The 25732-nt window shown below is 43.0% G+C and overlaps 1 protein-coding gene across 1 annotated transcript; it reads left to right on the top strand.

Moving 5' to 3' along the window:
• The first annotated feature begins 121 nt into the window (after positions 1-121).
• Positions 122-24540, top strand: YWHAZ (tyrosine 3-monooxygenase/tryptophan 5-monooxygenase activation protein zeta). Its single transcript, XM_084510574.1, has 6 exons — positions 122-225; positions 1856-2161; positions 16664-16787; positions 19944-20107; positions 20195-20290; positions 23497-24540. The coding sequence occupies exons 2-6, from the start codon at positions 1868-1870 to the stop codon at positions 23554-23556; spliced, it is 738 nt and encodes a 245-aa protein (XP_084366700.1). The 5' UTR covers positions 122-225; positions 1856-1867; the 3' UTR covers positions 23557-24540.
• The last annotated feature ends 1192 nt before the right edge of the window (positions 24541-25732 follow it).

The raw sequence follows: 25732 nt of genomic DNA, 5'->3' as shown, positions 1-25732 counted from the left end.
CCTCCGCCCTGGGAAGGGCGCGGGGCTCGTGCCCGCGCCTTGCCCGTTGCCATGGCGACGCTTGACGTCACGGGCCGGGCGGCGGGGCGGCGCGCTGATTGGCCGAGCCGCCCGTGCGCGGCTGCCGAGCTTGGGGAGGGGAGGGGAGGAGAGGCTGCAGCGCCGCGAGCCCCGCACAGTCCGCGCCGGCCGCCCGCCCCGACACACCGCCGCCGCCTCCCGCAGGTAACGGGGCCCCGCCGCGCCCGGCCCGGCGCCCACCGCCCTCCTCGCAGCCTGCCGAGCCCCCTCCGGGGCTGAGCGGGGTGGGGGGGAGCCCGGCGGGCCCTTAGGGGGCGGGTGGGGCCGGCCACGGGGGTCCCCCCCCCCCCTCCGCATCCGTTAACGGCCGCTCCCCGCCTCACGCTGAGGCGGGGGGGGGGGGGGGGGGGTTGTGTGTGAGGGGGGGGGCGCCCCCTCTGCTTCTTCCTCCTCCTCCTCCTCCTCCTTCTTCTCCTCGGGGCTGGAGGCGCCCCGCAGTGGGCAGGGCTGCGGCGCCGAGCCGCCATGACAAAGGCGAGGCGAGGCGAGGCGCTCGGTGCCCCCGCGGCCATCCTGAGGGGCCGCCCCCGGCCGCCATCTCGCGGAGCCCCCCCCCCCCCCATCCTCCTCCTCCTCCCCTTCTCCTCCTTGTGCCCCCCCCCCCCATATAACAGCCTGAGGAGGGCGGCACCGCCTCCCCCCACACCCCCCCCCCAGGCCGGAGCCGCCTGTAAAATGGCTCCCGCAGCCGCCGCCGGGCTCCCCGCTAGGGGTTGTGCCCCCCCCCAGCCCTCTATTGCCTGGGCTGAGCCCCGCAGGGTTTTTTATTTTTGTTGTTGGCACCCTGGGGAAGCGAAATGGGTCGGATGGAGCCGGCTTTGAGCGGGGTGTGCGCCGCAGCAGGGTGGATAAAGGGGTTTTGTAGAGCCCAGCGGGCCACCAGGGCTTCGGGAAGGAGCCAGCCGAGGTGTGTGAAAGGTTGGCGGTGAGGAAGGATGGTTCTGAACTGTGGAGCAAAAAAAAATAAAGGTAGTGGTTATCCCCGTGCAGCAGAGCTGGGTTGGAGGAGCCCTCCCGGGGTGCAGGTCGTGAAGCATCGCCACCACCTCCTGCCATCTGAAATACAGATGCTGAAGCGATACCTTACTAAACCCTAAAATTTCCTTTTGTCTCCAAAAAACCTCTCAGGCTGAGGGGTCAGAAGGTCTAGCATCCCGCCTTTCAGGAGAGGAGGTTAGCATGGCTGAAATTAGCGTGGCTGCTCAATATCTAGGTGCTTTAGGTTCTGACTTTGCAGCATCCAACGTGGGATCGGATTTGCAGATCCATCTGCCAGTTCTCTCTGCACATAACCATAAGATTTTTGTTAAGGCACAGCGTTGTGTGGTGCTGTTCATCTTAACCTTTATTTTGTCTGTTTTTTTGTGGGGGAAAAAAGCACTGCTGGCTGCTTCCTTTGTCAGTTCTGTTGTATTCACGATTAGATGCAGTTGATGCTGCAGGTTGGATGCGCTCTTATGAGAGAGTGGCAAAGAACTGGGATCGTGTATTTGCATAAGATAGGAAGGATTTGCTTCCAGTTCACCTTTGGATGCTTTTGTTTGCATTTTTTGGAGTAATCACTTCTCCAAGTTAACAGCTTTTTAGGAGGAATCAATGACTGTGAGTTTTCAATCCCTGTGTCTGAGCACTTGCACGCCTCGCAGTCTAGATTTCAGCTATACCTTGCACAATTCCAGGCTAATTAGAGGATGGCGGCTCTGCATGTGAAGCTAAAACATCTCTTTTCATGAAATCGGTGTCTGAATAATGCCTCACTATTTTTCCTCTTTAGAAACATATCAGCATGGATAAAAATGAGCTGGTGCAGAAGGCCAAACTGGCTGAGCAGGCTGAAAGATATGATGACATGGCAAGTTGCATGAAGTCTGTGACTGAGCAAGGAGCTGAGTTGTCCAACGAAGAGAGGAACCTTCTCTCCGTTGCCTATAAAAATGTTGTAGGAGCCCGTAGGTCATCTTGGAGAGTCGTCTCAAGTATTGAACAAAAGACGGAAGGCGCTGAGAAAAAACAGCAGATGGCTCGAGAATACAGAGAGAAAATTGAGACTGAGCTAAGAGACATCTGCAATGATGTGCTGGTGAGAAATAATGAAACTGTTGATCCATTTTTACTTACCGTTTGCAGGGTAAATGGTGCTGGGTCTTGTAAGGCTGCTTCTATCTGTTCTTTCATTAAAGCTGTGGCATTTCTGAAGGATGGGATTTAATATTTGTCTTGCTCTTCTTTCCCTCTAATATATTGATTATTTATGTACAAATTAACATAGTTATCAATGCTAATGTGTTTGGAGACGTGTTGAAACCTTACGGTAGCTTTTCATACCTGTTACTTTATATCTAATATTTCTCTGAGGCTGAAGTAGATACAGGCTTGGTTTGGAGCCCTCTCCTCCAGCCCGCCCCCCTGCAGTACTCATGTCCTGGATGGCTTTGATTCCTGTAACTTTAAGGCGCTGCACTAGTTGTAAGAGGTAGTTCTTACTCGACGGAAATTGTGCCCCTCCCTGGGTAAGATGATGTAATGTTAGTTATGACTCAGCCATGCAGAAAACTCACTGCAGGAAGAGGCAGTGGGGACGCTGTGATACCTCCTCAAACTTCAGATTTTTAGAAGCAAACTGCAAAGGGGTTCAAGTTCGGCATTTTCTGGGACTCGCAGTTGTGTCACAGTGGGCACGTACCTACCAGGGAACGTTGTATTTGCCATTAGGAGGCTGGTTTGGAAAACCTGAACCTCCTCCAAATGCTTATTCCACGTTGTCTCGTTTTTTTTTTTAACTGCATATGCTGGTAATGCTTCAGCGAGCACACGAGCAGTGGCCGTCCTGTCGTGCCTCCACCCAGGGCAGATGTTGCTGTCAGCTGAAGAATTTCACCCTGGACCGTGGGCCCTGCTGGTGTGTCACCCTGTGTGTGACAGGGGATCACATCCGTGGCGGTGACAGCATGCCACACGAGCGGTCTGTAGCGAAGCGTGTGCTCCCAGACCTGCTGCCAAACTAAAATTAATGCCACCGGGTCGCACAAACCTGGCTCGCCGTGTCGGAGAGCGAAACGGCATGGGCGGTGATGGCTGCTAGCAGACTGGTTCTCCAAGGGTGTGTAAAAGTCGGCATGGAGAGCTCGGAGCCTTGGCTCCCAGCTCAGGCTGGCTTCCACGGTTATTGTAACACACCCAGTTTCATGCGCTTTGTTGCTCTGTGCGGGGATGGCTCTTCAGCTTCCACTGTGAAAATGGAAAAGCCAAGGTTGTGATCGGAAAAAGCTGCCTTGCTGTTCCGTGCGTTAAGTGGCAGCTCATCAGTTTAAGCCAGGAAAATAAGGATCCGAATCTGACGTTCTAATTTTGTGATTTCTTTTTTATTATTATTATTAACTGATTTTATTAACGGGGAAAGTCCTCGGGGGTGGATGCTTTCAGTTCAGAGCGATCTGAAGTTCTTTTTTGTAAACTGCATGTGGGTTTAAGGATTAATTTTAATTAAGCCGTTGGGCTTAGAAACCCCTTTTTAGTAGAAGTTAACAAAGTGTTTGCAATTAAGTTTCATTCTGATAATGGAAACCAGATTGAGGCAAAACTAGCCTGCTTTTATTGTGCATGCTAAATACAAGAACTAAAACAAAAAAAAAAGTTTTTGAGGCTGCTGCAGCAACTAATGAATCAGGGAGGGGGAAACATGGGTGGGGAATCTTGTTAAATCTTTTGATTCTCAAAATAGGCTTGAACTTCTCTTTGCTGTGCTTAATGAGAGATACGTAAATTATTCAAAAAATTATTATCCTCTGACATGTTACTACTTCTAGGCAGCTAATGTCTCGCTCGTTTTCAGTGTTGCCAGTCTGGTTTTTGTTAATAGATTGAGGAAAAAGTATTGTCCAGATGGAACAATGCCTTAGACAGTGATTAACAGCAATAAAACTACTTTTGAGATTTGGGATTAAAAAGGAAAATAAAATCTTCTTGTATTGAAGAGACGAGATTTAAAAATGCTTTCAAGTGGCACACACCGAATTTGACATTGATAATTACAGTGAAGGATTAGATTTGTGTCTTAAAATGTATTTTTGATTCTTTGTTCACATACATTCTTCCTCACCTAGTGACATGACTGATTCCATTGCTTTACTTGAAATCCACTTTGCTTTACCAGAGGAAAAAGGTCTAATAACATAATTTTCTTTTTTTATGAACAGGAGTCTGCACAATGCCACGTGCAAAGGTAGAACTAGGATTTTTTTCTTAGATCCTCTGTAATTTTTGCACAGCCTGGAACTGCTCACAGAAATGAAAAATAATGCTTACCAAACCTTGATTGGTATGAAAAATGCCTTTAACAGGGCCCAAAGTGTTAAATTTTCAGAGTTCTCAGGCATGAAGCTTATCCATTTTGGCTTAAAAAACAAAAAAGGCAACTTGTTTGTATCTTTTATCAAGACTGTGAATCCATTTGAGCTGTTGTCTTCAGTTGCCTACTGGGCTCTTAAGTAACATTTAATGCCCCAGAGTGTTACGTCACTTCCACGCTCAGCTGTGACCGGAGTCTTAACTTCTGTGTTGAAGGGAGGAAATTAAGGGAGTGTTGAAGCGAAATGTAGCCAAAGCCGGCTCCTCTGAAGCTTCTCGCTCTCTTCCCTCACTTGTTGGAATCAAATTAGTAGCGGCTGGAAGGAACAGCCAGTAGGTGTGGAGTGTGCCAAACTGCGAGTGGGGTCTGTTCTCAGCTCCCCTGCTAATTTACAGGCTGAATAAGAGCAATGCTGGGCTTTGCTTGCTTCCTAACTGCTGGTGATCGAGAGATAACAACATGAGCAGTGACGTGGGGCAGATCCAGATGTTTTTCTTCTTTGCACTGACCTCGCTAGAGAGAAGCCAGCATCTACATCCTCCCCATCTCTTTATCTTCCCTTCCTTCACCTTTCCACCGAGTACTCGTACAGCTCTAAGCAGGTGAACTCATCCTTTTGCTTGCTGCAGCCTCGGCGTGCTGCTGCGTGGAGAGAGACCCAAAATCTCTTGTTCCAGCACCAATTCTCTCAGATATGTCCGGATACATTCAGGCATATTATAATCAACCCTGATTTTTGGTTCCTTTGGTAGCTACCAGTAAACTGCAAGTAATTGTGACACGTGATGCATACTACAAGCTATGTGCACTGTAACAGTGAAGACTGATTTTCCAAACCCTTTAAGAATAATATAATTTGGGGGGAAGACGTGGATGGATAGTGTGTTGCCATATTCAAGCATCCTAAATGTACGTATTATAGAAAATTTCCAGCCTCAGAAATTTCATATTGATACAGGAAATTAAGCTTTTAAGTACTTTTCCTCATGTTAGCTAAGTGTGTGCTTCACATCCCGTTTCACTTTCTGGGGCAGAAGGAGGGTCTGTCTGAAATAGCAGTATAATAACCTTTTATTTGTCGTTTCCATAATAAAAATGGATGTTACTTGAACAGGTGTGGATTTTCTTCAGAAAACCTTTTTCAGTTAAAGGGAAACAGAACTGTAGCTGAAGTAGGTCCCATTAAACATGTAGTAAGATGAATTTTCCAGCTAATACGGATTCTGAAATACAGAGAAGAACATGTGGAGAGGTCTTTGCACAGCTAGCATCTGATATTTCTTACTGCTCATGTGTTCTCTGGAGCTCTAAACTACTGCTAGCTTTCAGGCAGTCTGATAATTTAATAATTTGACTAATAATTGGAAGCATGACAAGCTTTCTGCAGCTTACTAGGCAGAGTTACTGTCTGCTCTCTATGCTGGCACATATGGAAGCACGGTCCCTTGCATTTTTTCTAAAACACCTTGTGATTTTCTTATATTTGCCCCATGCCCAGTCTTCTGGGTGACCTGCCCTCTCTCCCCCAGATTCTCCCACAGCTATACCTTAAAAGAATCTTCCCCTGCAGTGCACAAGCGCTCTGCTTCCCTCCTTCTGTTCCCTTTGGGTTGTTCCTCTTGAGGTGTAGAGTGCTTCCTGAAGCCCTGGCTCCCATTCAGCCCTCGAGAGCTGCTGTTGCACAGAGGTGCTGCGCCGCGTTCCCCTCCCTGCCAGAAAAGGTTAAGGATAAAGGTGCTGTTCAAGAACAAGATGAATTGCTTGCTGGCTTTTCCAGGTTTTATTTCTTCCTGACTTGATGCTCAAAAGCATAAAATGGTGCTCTTTGTGTACCTAGCTGGATTTCTTTGCATTCTATAAAAAGTAAAACATCCATAACAGTGGCTATTGTGAACAGGGAAGGTTTGAAAGGTTTAGTAACCTGTTGTGGGGCTGCAGTTCACTGGGGGCTGAGTGTAATTCCCTTCAGAATGCATCTAAATGGCTTCTTAGAGAACATAGCACAGAATTAATGCCTCTTGCTGTCCTACTCACAAATTCCTCTGCGACTGTTTTCTGGATGCCTGCAAACACCTAATAGGTTACTATTTCAACATCTATAAAACCTGTTTGTGCGCTAGCTCCTAAGCGATAGGATCAGGAAACTTAACCTGCCCCCCGTAAGAAGCTGTGTGTACATGTGGGGTGTTTGTAAAGCTCAGTGTGTCAGGACACAGCTGACCTATAGAGTGGTATAATTGAGCAGACAAGTGGATTGTTTGAGCCACAGTGGCTGATCATCCTGTACAGCCTTCAGATATTTTCATAGTATAGATGCTAACAAAAAAAAAAAAAAAAAAAAAACATATTCTGGCTGAACATTTCCATGTTTAGTTTTCTGATTCCTTCAGACTTCATCTTTTATTTCTGACTCCGCTTTTTTCTGCCTTTAAGACCTGTGCCCTTTATCAGATGTTTTTAGGAAGGAAAAAAAAAAAAAGGAAGAGGTGGTAGAAACTTCTGTCTGCAGAAAGCAGCTCTTTGAAGGAGGATGGTTAACTTTGAAATCTAGGAGTTGCGTGCACCAAGTCTTTGTCTTGAAAAACTTGTTCCGTGTCATTTTAAGCTGCTTTGGTTGAGTAATTATTGAGGTTTGAAGGCAGGCCTTTTAGTTCAACTTCACTCAAAAACAGGTGCTGCTTGATCACATCAGTCAGGGTCTTGTCCAGTCAAATTTAGAACATCTCCAAGGATGGAGATTGTGCAGCCTCTCTGGACAGCCTCTTGTAATACTTGTTACACTGAAAGTGTAACCATAAAATATATATATTTTTTTTCTCTTTCTATGCAGTTAGAACTACTTATGCTCCAGCTCTTTTGCTGTGTCTCTTTCTTTCCCTGTAGTCCTTCTGGAATAGTCTGGCTCCATCTTCTCTAGTCAGCTGTAACAAGCAGTAAGATCCCTTATCTCCAGGCTGAGCAAGCCCAGCTCTCAGCCTTGCCTCACATTTCATGTGCTCCTGCCCCATAATTATGCTGGTGGCCTCCCCAGGCTCGTTTTAGGATGTCCATATGTTGGGCTGTGGAGCCCAAACCTGGACAAAAAAACTCTGGTTATCATCTCCTGTGTGCTGAAAGATGGTAACAGGTAACATGCTAGTGGATGTGTATGAAATATGTCAGTTCAAAAATCATTCATTTGAATAAATTTTTGTTTATTGCAGAGGAGAAAACAGCCAGGGTTTATGCCTTCCCAGGATGGTTATAATTAAACCTTTTAATTACTCTCCAAGTCTAGCTTTTTCAGTGAAGTTTCAGCTGGGATAGTTGTTCAAATACCTTTAAGGGAGGAGGCTGAGACTACTTGTATCAACCTTGTGATTTCACTTTGCTAATCCTTTAATCACTTCCCTAGTTGTAGCTACGCCCCTTCAGGTGTTTGTTTTTGTCCTTGTTTTCCTGCAGTGGCGAAAGCACTGCCTAAACTTGAGCAATTTCCTTTTTTTAAAAAAAATAATAATAATAATAATGTGGTGAAAAGCTTTTGAATCACAGAATTAAAACATGGACAAGTTCAAATATTATTACTTTGATAATTTCAATTATTAGTTATCAGGTGTGCAAAATTAATCCTTTTTTCTACATTGTTCATGTAATTCTTTGCAAATGCATGAAATTTCAGATCATTTTTGAGAGGACTTTTCTGATTCCAGCATCTGTAAGTAATTTACTGATGGTTGGGCTGCAAGAGTAAAGGTGAGACAGCACTTACAGATGGAATTCTTGCTAATATTAACAATGTTGATGTTTTCGGAGCACCCATTTATCACAAAGTTGGTCGTGGTGTTCTGCACAAATGCAAACAAGTGTTTAAATATGCAGTTACCCGTTCTACACACACGGCTTCATGTATATATATGCAGGTATCTGTGCCTTCTCGAATTTGTACAGCAGATCTTTACTATAAGCAGTGGTCTGCTGTACTAATTTAAGGTCACATTAATGCTTAATAATTGACTTCGATTAAAAAATGAATTAAGAACTGTACATAGAATTTGTGCTGCTCAGGAGCATCCAGGTAACTTTCTTATTTGAGAGCAACCTTGAGTGTTTGCCTGCCTTATGTCCTTGGAAGTGATACACAGTTTCAAGCAGCAAAATAAAAACAAGTTGTTCAATTTTAGGCACTTATAACAAATGTTCTCCCCCTTATTCCTTGCTGTTGAAGAAGCAAGAACTTGACGCAAGCACTTGGAACTCTTTAGCTGCTAGGTGTGCTCATTTCACTGATACTCAGGAGGCTGCCAGCAGAAACACTGCTATGGGAAGCTGCCTGCTGCTGCTGGGCCTGAGGAAGATGTGAGTGGCAGAAATACAACATCTAAAACATGCACAGAGTTGGTGCATTATCTCTGCTCATCTGTAATAAGCAGATGCCAAGCTATCTCTGGTTTTATCTGGAAACTTCTGTCTTGTTACCATGCGTCTGACAGAAATACTTTTTTGAAACCAGTTCTCAAACTCTTGTCTTTTTTTAGTTTTTTTTTTTTTTTTTTTTTTCCTGTAGGTAGACAAAGCAGCTCCTGGCTGTTAACCTGAATGTGATCATCTCGTCAGGCAGTAGCTGGCTACCATTTTGAAATAGTTTGGGAGAAAGCTTTGTGCTGTTAAATATGATAGAAAAACGTTAAGACGATTACCTATTGAACTTGTTTTTTACTGAATGCCAGCTCTTGCATAGCTGCTTATTTTTTCTTGAAATCGGACAGAAGAGTGGCTGGGCCCCATCTAATGAAGAGTAATAATAAGTCATGCTGCTGTTGAGACAAAGATAAAAAGTAAATTATTTTTTGATGAGATTTAATCCAAATCAAATAATTGAGCAGGTTTTTTTTTCCTGGTTGTTAGTACCCTTTGTGGTTATACAGGTAACAAAATATTTAACAACAGGAATCTAAGCTACTCAGGCTGTAATCAATCAGCTCCTCCTAGTGCAGAGTGGGTTTACATCTCTAAAATGCCATTTTTGCTAATATTAGCATCCCGTGCTGTAATGAACTGCTAATAGACACGTTGTGTAACGTGGTGCGCTTCACATTGCAGATCTGCTCAGAGATTGCTAAATTGCTAGGGATAACTTGGTCTTTTGTTTCTTCTCAAGGATAAGAAGTGTTACATCATGTTTCTGGGGGGCTTAATAGTATCTCTTCAGAAAGGAAAACTGGAAAAGCTCAAGAGGGCTAGAACTGCTCTGGTTTGGAGTGCAGCCAGGACAGCTTGTCATGTAGCCCTACCTGTCCAGCAGAAATTCTCATCCAACCCAATTGGTTTCAATTTTGTATTATTACAAGCTTCTCAGAAGGTATTCTGTTTTTTTTTTCTTTGTTTGTTTGTTTTAGGGAATAATGATCTCTTGGCACCGTGCTATTTTGTTGCGAGTCCACAACAGTCCAGAAATAAACTTGAGGTGATGCCAAAAAGCAGGGAAATGTTGCATATTGGCCTTGGTTCCCAGCAAAGGCTGTTTTTGTGTATTAATGCCTATAGCAATGCCTCAACAAAAGAAAAATGAGAAAAATAATTAGGATTAAAGTGGCTTATTAGCTGCTGCCTTTTGTGTGAATTTTCTCCAAGAATATATCCTGATATTTAGTGTACCTGTTCCCTGTGCCACCAACACTCGCTGGAGAGCAGAGAGGTGGAAGGAACAGGTCTGCAAGGAGAGCTACGGATCCACCTGTGGAAGCGTGGTATGGAAGATCTCGCTCCCCACTGCCTTGTCCCCCTGCTTTTCTTCTCATACTGGGGGTTGTGTGGCTGTAAGAGCCAGATCTTCCCTCTGAACACCCTCTGAAGTGCCACGTCCCAGCATATGTGTGAGCACGAGGGTGATTTTTTTCTGGGTGTCCTACTTAGTTCTCTCGTGTCTTCCTCTGATTGCCCACATGTGACACTGCTTTTGTTCTCTTTCCTACAGAAATATATTTAGACCATCTTTAACAGCATCTTTTGCATAAGCTAAAAGTTCTTGCCATTCCTCGCCTGCTCTACAGGATTCCCTTTTCTCCAGCAGTCTTCTAGCCCTGTCAGTTACCCTCTTATTACTCAGGACTGTCTCCTTCATTTTCCCCCTTCCAGATCTTCACCAGATTAGCAGCTGCTTTGCTGTAACCATGTACATTTTTCCTGTCCTTACCAGTCCTAGGTAAGCTCCAGGAGTCCTGCTCTTCCCCGTGTCCCAAATCCTGCATTCCTCCCCTGCTCAGGTTCATTATTCTCACCTTGTCTTCCCTCGCCTCGCGTTTTTCAACCTGCTGCTGCCTGTGTGGGCAGCCACTTTGATGGGAGGAGGGGATAACTGGTACTGAGGGCAGGCAGCAGGCTTCTCTCCTTCTTCGGCAGCTGTTTTACCAGCCAGTGGTATTTGACAGATCTTCTTGTATGCCTGTTCTGCTGGGGAAATGAGTAGGTAGAAATCTCAAGCTGAGTTTAAACAAGAGACTTTGCTGTTGGCCAGAGAAGGCTGGCAGCAGAACCGTCCTTCATGTTGGTTTTCTGTTTCCCAAGAGAGCAGGAGGTCACCAACGAGGCAGCAGTTGTAAATCCCCTTAAAAATCAAAATTTGCCATTTTCCTCCAGCAATTCAGATAGATGTCTGGAAATAAAACTTGTGCTGGCCACAGATGGCTCGGTTGAACCCTTTGTAGTGGGCACACAGATCTGTGCGGGGTGGCTGCTTGTAGGTAGCATTTCGTAGCCTGTGTGACTTGCCTGGCTTGGGTGCTGACACAGAACACACACGCACAGAAAACCAAACATGATACCTACTGGTCCTACAAAAAATTAGTGAACTTACCCAACACATGTGACTGACTTTAATTTTGGCATCAAAATAGAGGTAGGGAGTAGTTCAACCAGGATGTTCTGCAGTTACTACTCCGGTTAGTTGGCTCTGCGTGGGACTAAGTGTGTGTAGTTCTTCCTGCCATGTGTGTACCTGATCAGAATCGATGTGATAAATGTTCGCCTGGCTGCACCTGATGCTTTACATCTGTAAAGTATTTCCACACCTGTAGAAATGAGGTTGTTACCCTGGGAGCTCTGGAACACGAGAGGAGCTGGGTACTCTCTGGTTTGCACTTGGTAATTGTATTAGTACATCCCAAATACACCCCAAAAGCTAATTCAGGAGATTCAGGGGTCTTCAGTTGACTGCAATTTCATGCTTGTTCAACCACAGGGCTTCAGCTCGATGCTGCCTTCCTAACATCCTCCACATCTCTCCCTCTTCCACTCCTCACCTTCCTTCATAGACCACAAATAAAGAGCTGCCTGGATGGTGTCAAAGTGCAGCGTGAGCTTTTGGTTCTAATTTGGAAACTGTGAACTCTTCAAATGATCTGAAGCTATCTGGTGGCCTTCTGAAAGAAAGGCAGACTTGAGCACCGATGCTTTTAAAAGCTTTTTTTTAATTTAAGCAGTTTAAGGCAAGAGTAACAATTCCTTGTAGTCACATATCTGCAACTTCCTTGACACACAGCACTGTGGCTCTTAAGGTAATGTTGATTTAAAGGGAGCTTGGACGAGTGTGTAGAACGTGGCCAAGCAGCCTGCTGAAGGTTACCACACTTAGAAACCACATCTGGCTCAGGAAGTCCCTAGGCATCGATGGAGGCCAACGGAAGCATGGTATTTTCTTGGTTTTTTGTATGTTTTTCTAACGGAAGCCTCTTTGGGGCATTGTTGTGGGTGGGTTGGACAGAACAGCCCTGTCTTCCAGGGCAATCACCCCTGTGTTCTCGTAGAAAACACAGCGCTCGTGTTGTGCTCCTGAAGAAAGGTGATGGCACGCTGCCTACATCATGAAATTAGGCCACTGTCCCTTAATAAGAAATGGCAAAGAAATAGGTTTTCAGGCTGAGCTTAAAGAAGACACGCTGTTTCTTTCATGCCTTCTGGGCGGATTTATAAAAAGAGAAAGCCCTTCCATATGTTCTTCAGCCCTATGCCATGTTCACTCATCATCAATTTGTGGTATTAAAATTCAGCAAATTCTCCTGTGTAAGTTCTCCCCAAAAGCAGCAGTAATGGCACAGCTGTGTCAGATGGCTTCGACACTGCTTGAAAACAAAAGGCCTGCCACGTTAGCTCTGAGCAGAACTGATAGCGTTTAAATTAGCTACTATTTTTCAGCGTGTTCCTCTCAGGTTTTGCCTCTCTTAAGCTCGGTCCTTTTGTGCAGGAGATTTTTCTCCCCCTTTGATATTTCAAAAGGTTTTTACTCAACTATTTATCTTACTAGTAGCTAATTGCTGGTATTTAAACATTTTTATATATTACCTGCTCATTTACAATTATATTGCTGTGGAATCAGGTGACTTTATTCTTATGACCTGTTTGTCAGGAGAGGAATATCTTGAATAGAAAACTGAGCTGTTGCTGCAGTCCTCAAGCGCTTTAGGAATTATCTAAAGATTCCAGACCACACGTACTGAAACTGAGCCCATATTAAAAGGAAACGCATGCAGGGCTACAAGCAATGGAGCAAAACTGAGGCATGGATTTCAACGCTCTTATGGTGGATTTGGGAATGGTCTTCTGGCCTGCACAAGTCATTTGCCAAAGATGTAAGCAAGTACTTTCAAAAGAAAGGCATTTTGAGGCTTCTTGTGAAAGGAAAAGGCTATTCAAGTCGTCTTGGGTTGGCTTCCTGTCTTCAACTGAAGTTCTCACCACAACGTGACAAATTTAAGCCTGTATGCTTGTAGAAGAAGGCAGGCTTCTTGTAGAGGATTTGTTTTTGTTGGTTTTTTGACTGAGTTACTGCTGTGATGCTTCCTTCATGCTCCTCCTGAGTCTAGTGCTCACCTTTAAGACTATCTTGCAAAACCACAGGAACGTGTCCTTGGGGCCTTTCATCCAAAACGCCTTGTGCCTGTGGTTAGCATTGCCATCTGTTGAATGCGTCCTGCTCTGGCTAAAGAACATAATTAAAAAGGAACAGAATAAATCTTTCTCATTTAGTTTTTATTTTAATGCAAGCCAGAACCAAAGCTCGCTGGTCGAATAATAAATTTGTGCTGATGCAGCCTGTTACATCCTTCGAGACAAAGACTTTCTCTGCGGCATACTTGCTGGGGGTGGGGGAATGTACCAAATTTGTGAGATTGCTTATCTGTGGTATGCGTCAGCATAGCTGGCATCTCTCGGGGCTGAATGCACTTTCTCTACCAGACCAGAGGACGGACGTGTTGTCTGGACTGCGATTGCTGCCAGCTGTGACATGTTGAGCCCGAGCTTTTCATTGCCAGTGTATTTGTAAGAGCTGATATTCAAACTTAATCCATGCATGTTTAAAAACGGACCCCAAAAAAGTGAGTTTCAGTTGAAAATCTCTTTGGAAAGGCTGCTTGTGACTCTGCTATGAGAAGTATTTGAAGCACTTGCACAAGCTGTTACAGGTTTCTGCTGTACAGCACTCTGAGATGCTGCTGCATCCCTGTCTGCTTGACTACAATGCCATGGTTTGTTTCACAGCAGCTAAAGGCTCTTGCTGGCAAATTAAAAGCTCTGGCAATTACAGCTGGGGGAGTAGAAGAGGGGTGGATTGGGGAGATACGTTGTTTCTACAGGATTCTCATTCCAGCACTGTAATTAACTGCCCATGGAGGTGTAGTTAGTGCATACTTCAATATATATTATATATAATACTTTTATATATTAAAAAAAAAAAAAATCAAAAATAGGCAGATTTTTACATGATATTTACATGATAGCTAGGATATCTTGAATAAGCAGGACAACTTAGCAAGGGTACATAGCATCTGTATAATACATTGCTATATGGGACATCCTTCCATTGTCAGGACACTGCGTGCATTGCAGTGCTGTGGCTTACCTAACGAACTTCTTAATTAGGGGTTAGCATGTTGGTCCTGTCCTGGACTAGTTTCTAGCACTTCAGTGCCCCATGTGGTGATGAGCACTACGCTGATAACCACCCGCTGCCATCTACCTACCTTCTTTCTCCTTTAGCAGTTGATACACTAGAACAGAGCAGTTGAAGCATCGGTAGGACTGTTGATAGATTTCTGGAGAGGGGAGAGAGCTCCTCCTTTCAGTAATCTTACAGACTGGCTCTCAGGTCTTGCTGTTACCGTTTATGAAGTATTCAGCATAAATAAAATTCTCCCAGAGATGCGTGGTGGTTGGAGAGAAGACTTTCACCCCAACAGGAGCGAGCTACCCACGTTGTTGGAGACTCGTTGTATAGGTTATGCTGTAGGAATAGCTATTCAGTGGGATTTTCTTGGTTCCTCTGTCTTCCCAAGTCAGCTTGGGTTCAGAACCCTTTTCATTTCACTGTTTACCCACTGTCCAAGCTGCTGTTGCCCTGTTAGGTTCTATCCAATTATGAAGACTTCATTAATTGGTAGTCTTCCCTCCTCCGTGTCTGCTGGTGCAATCGACCCCTTCAGTTAGATGTTGGCCAACAACTTGACCTCCTTTGGGACCAAAGTGAAGTTCAGGTCTGGGGGTTCAGCTGCTGCTGTGGGAGTGAGCAGAGCTGTACTTCTCAGTCAGCTTCCTATAGAGGTGACGAATAACTTCTCGTTCTGGAATTGCTGCAAATATTTTGGTCTGGCCGCTTAATGGAGGGCACAGAAGGAGGGCAGCTCCCCGTGGTGCCAGAGGGTGGGTGCAGACTGACACGCCTGGCTTAATTGCAGCCCTGCAGAGACAGCCTAACGAGCCTCCTTCTCAGCAGCAAGGAGGAACCTTCACTTGTCATTGGAGTCAGAGCTGCTTGGCACTGATGAAGAACGCCAGAGCTGCGAATCCTGGAGCTGTGTGATGCTGAGAGCAGAATGTATGAGTAGTGACAGAGCCAAAGTGTGTGGCCCACAGACCTGACCGCCTTCTGCTTCGTGCCAGCCGTGCTGGGGCAGCATGGTCTTGCTCTCTCCTGCTCTTTCTGTCAATGACAAAGTTCTCTGTTGCTTCTGTCCACTGGTTTACTGCCCACAGGTGCCTGTGTTGGGTTGCAGCACACTGGTCCCAGCTTACTGTAGTCCAGTTAAGCCTGTCCCAAGAGCTCATCATGTAAGACACTCAGTAAAACTGCAGGTCTAGAGGAAAGCACTGTAAGGCAGCCGTGGCTCTGGAAAGATGAGCTAAAAACAGTGAAGCAAAACTGAAATGTCATTCTTCTAATTTCAAGTGAAAAGCGACGCCCAAAAATTCATACTGAGACCTCTTTTAAAAAAAATTGTTTGCTATGTAGCCATAGCAAAGTTTATGTAACAGCTTCTGATTGCATTTTCAGTATTCAAGAGCACTTCTGCACTTTTTTTTTTTCCTGGCTTTTAAATAACTGGCTTTTCTTTCAAAGTCTGACTTTGAGCACTCACTATCAAGAAGTTTGACAGGCTTGTACCTTAATTTGACTAAATGTGTTGGAGCTAGTGACTTTTTTTCTTTCTTTTCATCATAATAGAATTCTTACTAAATTACATGACTGCCTCAGCTGGGAACTTGCTATGTTAATTTAATAAGCAGCTAGAATAATCTAGAAAAACCTGGTCTTAACTGGCAGCCTACGGGGAGGATTTGGTGGGGTGACTTCAGAGAGCTCCCCTTTGCTTGGGAAGGGATGGGAAGACCTGTTAGGGCAGCACACAAATAGCTGATCCTCCTCGGTGCTGCTCAGCTGTTGAGAAATTCAAGGATCCAGGTTCACCTTGCAGTTTCTTTTGGTGATTCCGGTGTTGAGTTCTAGTTAATCATAACTTAAAAAAAGCCTCATTAGCCTGCCCTAGTTCCTGGTGCCCGTTTATGTAAGATATTTGGGTCTCTGATTTGGCAGCTGATGTTTTGAATCCTTTTATCACTTATCACCTGTGGATCCAGACTTTCTTCCATTGTGTATGCTGTGGCTGTGCCCAGACTCTTTGGATTACCTTAGTTTTGTCAAGGCCTACAGAAACCCTTCCTGTGGTTCTTAAAGATTCATCTGCGAACCTAACACAGCCTCTTTTTCTGTTCTCCCCATGGAGCATTCCTTTTTAGTGCCTAGAATTGTGATCCAGGACACGTTCACCTTAACTGACAACGCTATGTAAGACGTGAAGAAAACAGGCAAAAAAATCAAACTCTCTTGACTGTGAGATAGATGGTGGTGTAACTGAGCTGTTGCTTCAACAAGCTGTATGAGCACACATGTTCACAACACTGTGTTCTTTGTTTCTGTTTCAGTCTCTGTTGGAAAAGTTCTTGATCCCTAATGCTTCGCAAGCAGAAAGCAAAGTTTTCTATTTGAAAATGAAAGGCGACTACTACCGTTACTTGGCCGAGGTTGCTGCTGGAGATGACAAGAAAGGTATTGTATGGCAGCTTGTCACTGCCTGTTGTCACGTTGGGTTGCTTTTGGTGAACACTGACACCACTGTAGTCGTGGAATACTTCTGTTTGGGCTGTAAATTTCTTTAGTAATAAGCCTCCTGTTTCCTAAAGAAAAGTCATAGGTCGCTGGCTTTCAAATGAGTTATTAAAATTTGAGGCAGGGAATGGATGTTCAGTCACTAAGTCTGGAAATCAACTCCACTTTGTGTACATGGGCACCTTATCACTGAAATATGAGTTTGTGCATCTCTTTCCTGGCTGTCTGAGTATTGTTTTTGCATCTTCACAGGGAGTCAGTCAATCTAGCTTTTTGAAGTCCTTTTCATGCTAGTTCTGCATTCTTACAGCATATCTGCATAGGTTCAGTGATCAAAGACTGCAGTACACCTGGAGAAGAATGGGATTAATGAACTAAATGGTGCTGTTAGGTGAGCTTGTTCGATAGCCATGATAGTTTAATCTCCAAATGGTTTTTAATTTCCTAAACTTGCTTATATCTCCACTTAAGCAGCTTGTCCTAATTGCAGGTAAGTTGCCTTCACCTAAGTGTGGTTAGTAAAGTTAAAATAAGGTACTTAACTACAGCAGTTAAGCCACCTAATATATTGTAGCATTACAACAAGTTAACTCTGTGCAGCCACCTTCAATTCAAGAGGATATGTTACGTTAGGTGGAGCTTGCGAGCAGTCCTAAATCATTTCCTGGAGCCAGTTTAGGGCTGCGACCAGTGCTCAGAAGAACAGAGCCCAGTCTACAAGTTCTGCCAGCCCTGAGCTGTTTCCTTGCAGACTCAGTTTAATCTGTTACTCAGTCTGTGGAAGTATGGGATATTTGGGAGCGTGCGGACAATCCAGATGCGTGGACTGCTGTTGCTTTGCCGCGTATCTGTTTTATCCACGTTACTTGTGGTAGCCCAGTTTCCCCAGTATGCTGGATAATGGGGAATTGAATAAAGTTACTGAAACTTAAATAGGGCTTGATTTGACTTCTGATGCTTACCGCATGCAAACTGACCCATCCTTAGTGACTGCAGAACTGTAACCAGTGGTCTGTACTGTCACAGCCCTGAAGGAACCGTGTTCCATTTAGTAATCTCTCATTTACAGACCTGGAAGGTATGATGTTCTGCTCATGGTGAGGATTAAGTTGCAGGCTATAAAATCAGACTGTTAAAATCTCTGCTTAATGTGGTTTTAAAGTTCATTTTTAATCAACCCGATCTCCTGCCTGAGCAGTTTTTAGTGGGTTTTGACTTACCAAATAAAGAAAACGAATTGAAAGCACCCTGGCTTCTAGTTGCTATGGCTCCTAAACTGAAGATCTTTTTTGTAGGTGTTTCATCTTGCAGGCTTTTCCTGCATGCTGTGATGGGTAACATTGAAGAAGAGCAGCTGATAAGTGGTTTTTAGGAAATAATGGCTGTTCAGCTGAACAGGATTCTTTCAGCCTTTTGCAGAATAATACAATATCAGGATAAAGCTCCCAATTCTAGAAACTGGATTTCTGTTTTCATAAGTTATTGTATTGACAGGGGTTTCTTTGAGCTGTTCAGTGGACAGGAGTGTCAAGCAGGTAACCTTACCCTGCTGTTTTAGCCTTGAACTTTGGGGTTGTGCAATACTATCTGTCTGAGCAGAACAGGGCTGAAAATCTTGCAGCCTTTTTATGCTGGATGACTGATTTTTAAACAAATAGAATATATATCTAATTCTGCTTGCAGTTCCATGAATCCATGCTCAAAAGATAACTCTTGTCAAATAAGGAAAAAAAATTACTTTTTTGAAGTTATTTATCTTAAAGAAAAAATGTTTAAAATGAAGCACCTTCATGTCTAGAAGGTGTTTATTTTTCAAGGTACTTGTTCTGGCTTTCATAAACAGCACCATTTTCTAGCTCTTTTCCATTACGGAAGGAGTAAAACACATCCCACTACTTCTAAATTTAACTTCTTGTAAAACCAGTTCTTCTCAACCATAATGAGCTAACTTCTGGTGATTTTCAAGGTGGTGTGGTGGTTGTCTGACTTCTGAAGCACTCCATTATTGGTAGTAAGTGAAGAGGGGACAGAGCCCTGAATAATTGTGCAGTGAGTGTCCTTTCTCTTCCACGCTGAAGAGGACAACATAATGCTTTAATTTGGGGGAATTCATTCAAAGCTGAACCAACTCAGATTACATAGGCATCCTGGATATTGGTGTTCAATTATTCTCAGATTTTGAGTGCTCTGACATGAATACTGATATTTTTGAGTCCTTAACCTTAAGATTGCTTTCTTCCTGTTTGGCTATGTGACTGGCACTCCTGCAGAGATCACGCTGGATGCATTTCTGGCATGATCTAGAAACGTTAGGATGTGAATCCTTTTGCATCTGAATTGAATTCCTTCCTGCACACCTTTTTTCTCAGCTGCTATTAACCATCTTTGAGAGTGGGGGGTAACAATGGTGACTTTGTTCTCAGTGTCTTACACTTTACCTCCTGCAGTCATCAAGGGCATAGTCCAGCTTGTAAATGGTGTTGGACCATGACCTCTGACTCGTGCAGGCACGGGCTGCTCATAAGCTCAAGTGTGCTCAGTGAGAATGGTGTCTGGAACGGTTCCATCTTAGTAAACACTGTAGAGTTCCATTTATTTCCTACTTTTTTCCTGTAACTGAGTGGGAATTCACAGATGACTGTAACAGAAAAGATCCAGCAAGATAGACAAAGGTAATCAGGGCTTTTTGGGACTAAAATGTGGATCTCTGCAGTACTTACAGGAATTGTGGTATTACATCAAACCTGCGTGTAGTTGAACCTTCAACTTTGTACCTTTTTCATTTAGGCAGTGAGTTTTATATTTATCAAGCACTGTAAAAGTGCTGTAAGCATTTGATTGTATTTGCAGATAGTCACGATGTGACAGCGAGATGCTCTAACCTATGATTTAGTGGCAACTTCCTGGTTTTTTACCCATTTAAAAATATGATTTAGTAATATCTTTATAAAACAACTTAAGTGCTTATTCACGAGCGTTGGCTCTTAACATACTTTGTTGATGCAACCATGAACACAGTCCTCATTGTATTTCTGAATACGCTATTTGAATTATTTACTTGTTGTGTTTTTGTGTGTGTGGTTTTTTTCCCTAAAGGGATAGTGGAGCAATCACAACAGGCGTATCAAGAGGCTTTTGAAATCAGTAAAAAGGAGATGCAGCCAACACATCCCATCAGATTAGGTCTGGCTCTAAACTTCTCCGTGTTTTATTATGAGATTCTCAATTCCCCGGAGAAAGCCTGTTCCCTTGCAAAAACGGTAGGTCTGTGGGGGTGGAAAATCCCACTTTTATTATTTATGTAACCTTTTGTCACGTGTCTAATGAAGTTTGTTTTTGAACTGTAGGCTTTTGATGAAGCAATTGCTGAACTTGATACATTAAGTGAAGAGTCATACAAAGACAGCACACTAATAATGCAGTTACTGAGAGACAACTTGACAGTGAGTATCGTTAAATCTTATGTATTTATTGGTAGTGGGGTTGGTCTTTACAACAATTAGAGTTGCCCTCTTCATTCTTAACTTCTATTTATTGTTATTCTTAGCTGTTATTTACTTACAGGCAAGCTTACGTGATATTTCTGAGCTACATCTTTTTCTCCTGCCTAATCTCTTGTGTCTCCAGGCGAAGTAACATAACACATTTTTCTAGCAAAAGACAGATTGACCACGTTTTTGTTTTGTTAATCCAAGTAATTTAGCATGTTTAAGTGATGTGGTATGGGGACTGTGACCACTGACGGTGCTCTCTTTTATTGTAACAGCCTTAGAGAATACAGTCACATTTGCCACCTCAAAACTTCCATCAAATCTCACATAGCTTGCTCTGTGTATTTGCATGTGGAAGGAGCAGACCCTATATGCAAACCCAAAGCCAGCACATCCATTTAAGGACCTGCGGGGGGGGTGAGGGAGGAGGGCGTTGGTTTTAATTTTGGTAAAGCTGAAATTGGAATCAGTGCTAGCCAGGGTATTTCTGGGGAAGTCATAAAACAGCCATATTAATTCCTTTTGACTTGGACTCTGCTGTAATCATGATCTTCATCGTGTGTGTGTGGTTTTTAACCTATTTTGAACTTTAAAACTGGCAAAGATAAAAATAGTAAGTGTAAGCAAGCATGCATTACTGTAATTAATGACACAGTTCACGGTCATCTTGTGAGGGAAAGGGAGAACTGGAAGCAAGAGCAGGAAAATAAGAAGCACCTCTCTTGTTGCCAGACGTAACCCCTTGTTCATATGTTCATCTGGAATTGGAGACAGCAAAATAGCTGGACTTCTTTTAACATAACTACAACTAAAGTCGTACAGTTGCATAAAGTTGGAGCTGCCACACCTTCTATTTCTGTTTCTAACACGTTATTTGCCTATTTCGTGGGACCTTTTCCATGAGAATAACAATTTAATACTACTGGAAAATTACATGTGATGATTCCAGCTGTTGCTTACAAAACAAACGGCAGAGATTTCCCAACTTGTGTAACGGAGACAGATACAGGATTGGCCTCGCTTTCAGTGCGTGTGCACGCGTGCTGTCCCTTGGGTGAGATTGCTCAAGAGCTGTCCTCTGAATGAGAGATCTGTCGAAACAGAAAATAGAAGCTGACTTTAATTGCTGGCTTTCCAGTGAAAATAATGTAAAGCTTGTCACAGCAGTTGGAAAGCAGCTTGCTTCATGCAAGAGCAAAAGTTGGACTGAGATACCCTGCTGCTTCTATTATGATAGAAGGGCCCTGATAGTTGATGTAAGGTTTCCATTATAAGGGAGAAAATTGTAGATAGCTGCAAGACTCCATGTCCCTGAATGGATGGATGTGTCTTGCCTTAAATATTTAGTGTGACCCGTGTGAGTATTGCTCTCACAATGATTCTGTGTTTTTTCCACAACTTCTTGAGGTGGGAAGTAACTTCTGATATATGTGTGACTGATAAAGACTGCAATTAAAATCATAAATGTGAAAAGTTCTGCTAGTTATGCAAGTCTCTCACACTCTTTTGGATGTAGGCTTTTAACAGGTTTAACAGGGATTCAGCATGCTGATCAATTTTATGCAGTAGCAGTTTCCTCAGCTGATGATTCTTTGTCTCGTCTGGCTGAAGAAGAGACTGTGTTCATTCTCAGGGGGGATTTGAAGGTAGAGAAGTGTTCAGAGGACTGTTTAATATAATATAGCAGGTCAAAACTTGTTTTACGGGGCTGGGAGGTGGGGGGCGTGGAATTTTTCCCCATTTCCTTTCCCGTAAAGGTCCCCCAACAGATTATTTAAACTCTGCTTTCAATTGGTAATCCTTTTTATATCATCCAGGCTCTTTTTTATTGAGTGAATAAAGGTATGTACATTACCCTAGATATTCTAGGGGTGAGGATTTAGGGTAGAAGCACCCAATAAAGTTCCGATTAAAAGCTCTTCTTACTGACTGTTCCTTATAAATGCATGGAGTAGCACTGAAATTGAGAATAATGGATTTGAATGTAGTACAGGGGCTGGAAACAGACTGGTATGTTGTCGTCTCCGGTATATTAACTTGTTGCTTAATGTCTTCAGCAAGGAATGTTTAGTGCAGACGTGTCTTGAGAGTAAGGACATGGTTGAAGCCTGTTTTGTATTTCTGGATAGGGTGAAATGTTCTGGTGTTGAATTTATTTATTTATTTATTTATTGTAGGACCTACAATTATTGGTAGATCCCAAAGCAATGCTAAAATGTGGGTGGACAAAGAATTAAGTTGTTCTCAGGTTTTACCACCTAATGCCATAGAGCATGAAGGATTCAGTTAAGGCTGCTCTAAGTCCATGGTGAGAGATAACAAATCATATTGGGCTGGGAGTAGTTTGGAAGCAGTCAGTGTAGCGAAAGGCTGGGTTCACAAAATAACTTCTTTGCCCTGGGTGTTGCCCTGGAACTGGTGCTTAGTTGCTTTAGTGGTACTTAATCTTGATACATGGCTCCTTAATGTGATTTTATGGAGCTGAAAATAGGATTTGGTGCATACAGCACGCTTAGCCTGACTTTTCTTCCCTCCTTCCACTGCCCTCTAAGTTTAGAAGCTCTGTGCCTACCCTTAAGCAAATTTTGGATCCATTAACCGAATAGAGCCAAGGGATAACAATTTTAATGAAATATCTTGGTTTAAAAAAAAACTTTAGATGCCTATTCTGAAGAAAAGGCAGCATTCGCTCTGCCACTGGCTGTGGAAAGACACCTTTACTGAAGCTTTTCCTTCAGAAAGATGCATAAAGCTCGCTTGAGGAGAAAGTACCAATCCACATGAAGCCAAGTGTTGTTAGTTCCTTGTTCTCAAGCATCTGTTCTGTAGGTGTGAGTCTGGCCTGCTTGTAGTCGTGTTCTGGTGAGCCTTGTGAATACGAGGTCTTGGTTTTGACTGTTCACGAACTTCCTCATTAAAAGCAGCGTAGGGTTGGGTCACCTAGCACTAGCTTTATATTTTGTTTTGGGTGGAAGCAATAGCCGTTTACTTCTGCTTTCCTGCAAAGAGAAATATATTAAACGTGCTTTTTATCCCCCTGTGGTGCTTAGTATGGCCTCCCACAATATTATTAGAAACTGGGCTTCTCAAATAATCATCGATTGTTGGTTGTAAATACGACTATCTTACCTGTTTTACTCCATTTTTCCCCCAACCAGTTGTGGACATCGGATACCCAAGGAGATGAAGCCGAAGCAGGAGAAGGAGGGGAGAATTAACCAGCCTTCCAACTTCCGTCTGCCTCATTCTGAAATTTACACAGTAGACCATTTGTCATCCATGCTGTCCCACGAATAGTTTTTGTTTACGATTTGACAGGTTTATGTTACTTCTATTTGGATTTCTATATTTCCCATGTGGTTTTGTTTAATATTAGGGGAATAGAGCCAGTTAACATTTGGGGAATTTATCTGTTTTCATCTGAGGTGGCCAATATAGGGTTGTGAAATTTTTATACAAGTTTTACATGTTTGGCATAGTACTTTTGGTACATTGTGGCTTCCCACAAGGCCAGTGTTAAAACAGCTTTCTATGTCAAGCAAAGACGACTGCTTGCATATTGGTCTGTTGCGGTGGAAAAAAGGGATAATTGGTTGCAGCCACAGGTGTAGTTAGCATGCGTACTCGAGCTGGAGCACACATGGCTGTGAACAAAGCGATGCCCCACAGGTCTTGCGTGTCAAGCAAACATGTGAAACCTGTGGAATATACCAATCAAGTGTACATCTCTGATTGCAGCTGAAGTGTTCCTTAAGGCAGTTTGAAAACCCAGTCAGCTTTCTCTAGAGAAGGACAGAGAAACGGTTCACATTCCATTATTTGTAAAGTTACCTGCTGTTGCTTTCATTATTTTTGCTACACATTTTATTTGTATTTAAATGGTTTAAGCAACCTAAGAACAAATGTACAAGTAAAGATGCAGTAAAAATGAATTGCTTGATATCCATAATGACACTGTATATCGAGCACAGCAGTAAAACAAAAACCCATGTATTTAACTTTTTTAGGTTTTTTGCTTTTGTGATTTTTTTTGATACTTGCCTAACATGCATGTGCTGTAAAAATAGTTAACAGGGAAATAACTTGAGATGATGGCTAGCTTTGTTTAATGTCTTATGAAATTTTCATGAACAATCCAAGCATAACTGTTCAGAACATGTGTATTAAGTTGATGTAAGTGGAATAAAAGTTTTATGAATGGACTTTTCAACTACCTTTGTAGATTTCATGTGATCTCTTTCCACACCTAGGATAACAGCAGTGTTAGACGTGAAGTCAATTTGGGAGCCTTTTTATTAAGGAGAGTCTTAATAATACACACTCAAGCATGTAGCTAATTTCATGGAAGCCAAGATTGGGTGCTTCATATCAGATTTTTAGATTGCACTAATTAATTTACAACTTCTAGGTGGCTAGAGCTTTCTGACTTCTGCTGGTACTCTGGAGATGCTTTAATAAAACATATGGTCCCCAGATTTATGGCAAAATGCATAAGAAGCTCTTAAAGAGCCGACCCCTGCAACGAGTCTAGTCTCTGAAAGCCCACAGCTTCCTTTTCTGAGCTCTTCAAAGGAGAGCAGAGCAGGAGCTTCCATAGGATTCAGGCGTTTCAGATATTAAAACTCAGTTTAAAGAGACTCTGTGGAATAATGATACTCTTCCTTTCTTTGTTCCTGCTGAGGTCTAAACTGACAGTATTTACAGAATAGCTCTGGCATTTGGGGATATTTAGTTAGAAACTGGGGAAAAAAAAAAAACAGGGAAGTAGAAACTACTTTTCAAGCCATGTCACATCTCTGCCAGGAGCTGAGATTATTGGAAAATAATTGACCTTTATATTGATTGCAGAAATATTTTACAACAGAAAAATTTAATAAAAGGGAGCATGAGTGGTCTTTTTCTTGGTCAAGCTGCATGTGTAAGCACAGTTATGAGTATTTTCTAGTTTTAGATACCTTTTATTTGGGTGGAAAGTTATTTTAGTGTTGCCAGCTTAATCTTTTTACCTAGAATAAGATAAACCGAGTCACTGAAAGTGATCTCCATTGCCTTATCCTTTTGCATGTGTGGTTGGACTTGAGCGAGGTAACAGGTCTGACTTTTTAGAAATTCTGTACAGGCTTTTCCTTTTTCTTTTTTTTTTTTTTTTTTTAGGGGGGGAGGATTTAAGACATGATTACATTCAGAATGTGATGCTCTGTTTCTAGAAACAGCTGAGCTTCGTCTCCCAGATCTTAAATATTTATATTGGTGGAAAAGGTGGGTAGGATAATTTCAAGCTTTAAAAAGGTAGTTGGGGGCACTAATAACCATTCCCACAATGGTAAATTAATAATCTGTCCGTTATAATAGGTAATAAAAATTAGAATCTCATGAAGAGCAGGAAGGAGGGAA

Source organism: Aythya ferina, assembly GCF_964211825.1.
Source record: "Aythya ferina genome assembly, chromosome: 2".
Taxonomy (NCBI): domain Eukaryota; kingdom Metazoa; phylum Chordata; class Aves; order Anseriformes; family Anatidae; genus Aythya; species Aythya ferina.
This window is presented reverse-complemented; position numbering and strand designations above follow the sequence as displayed.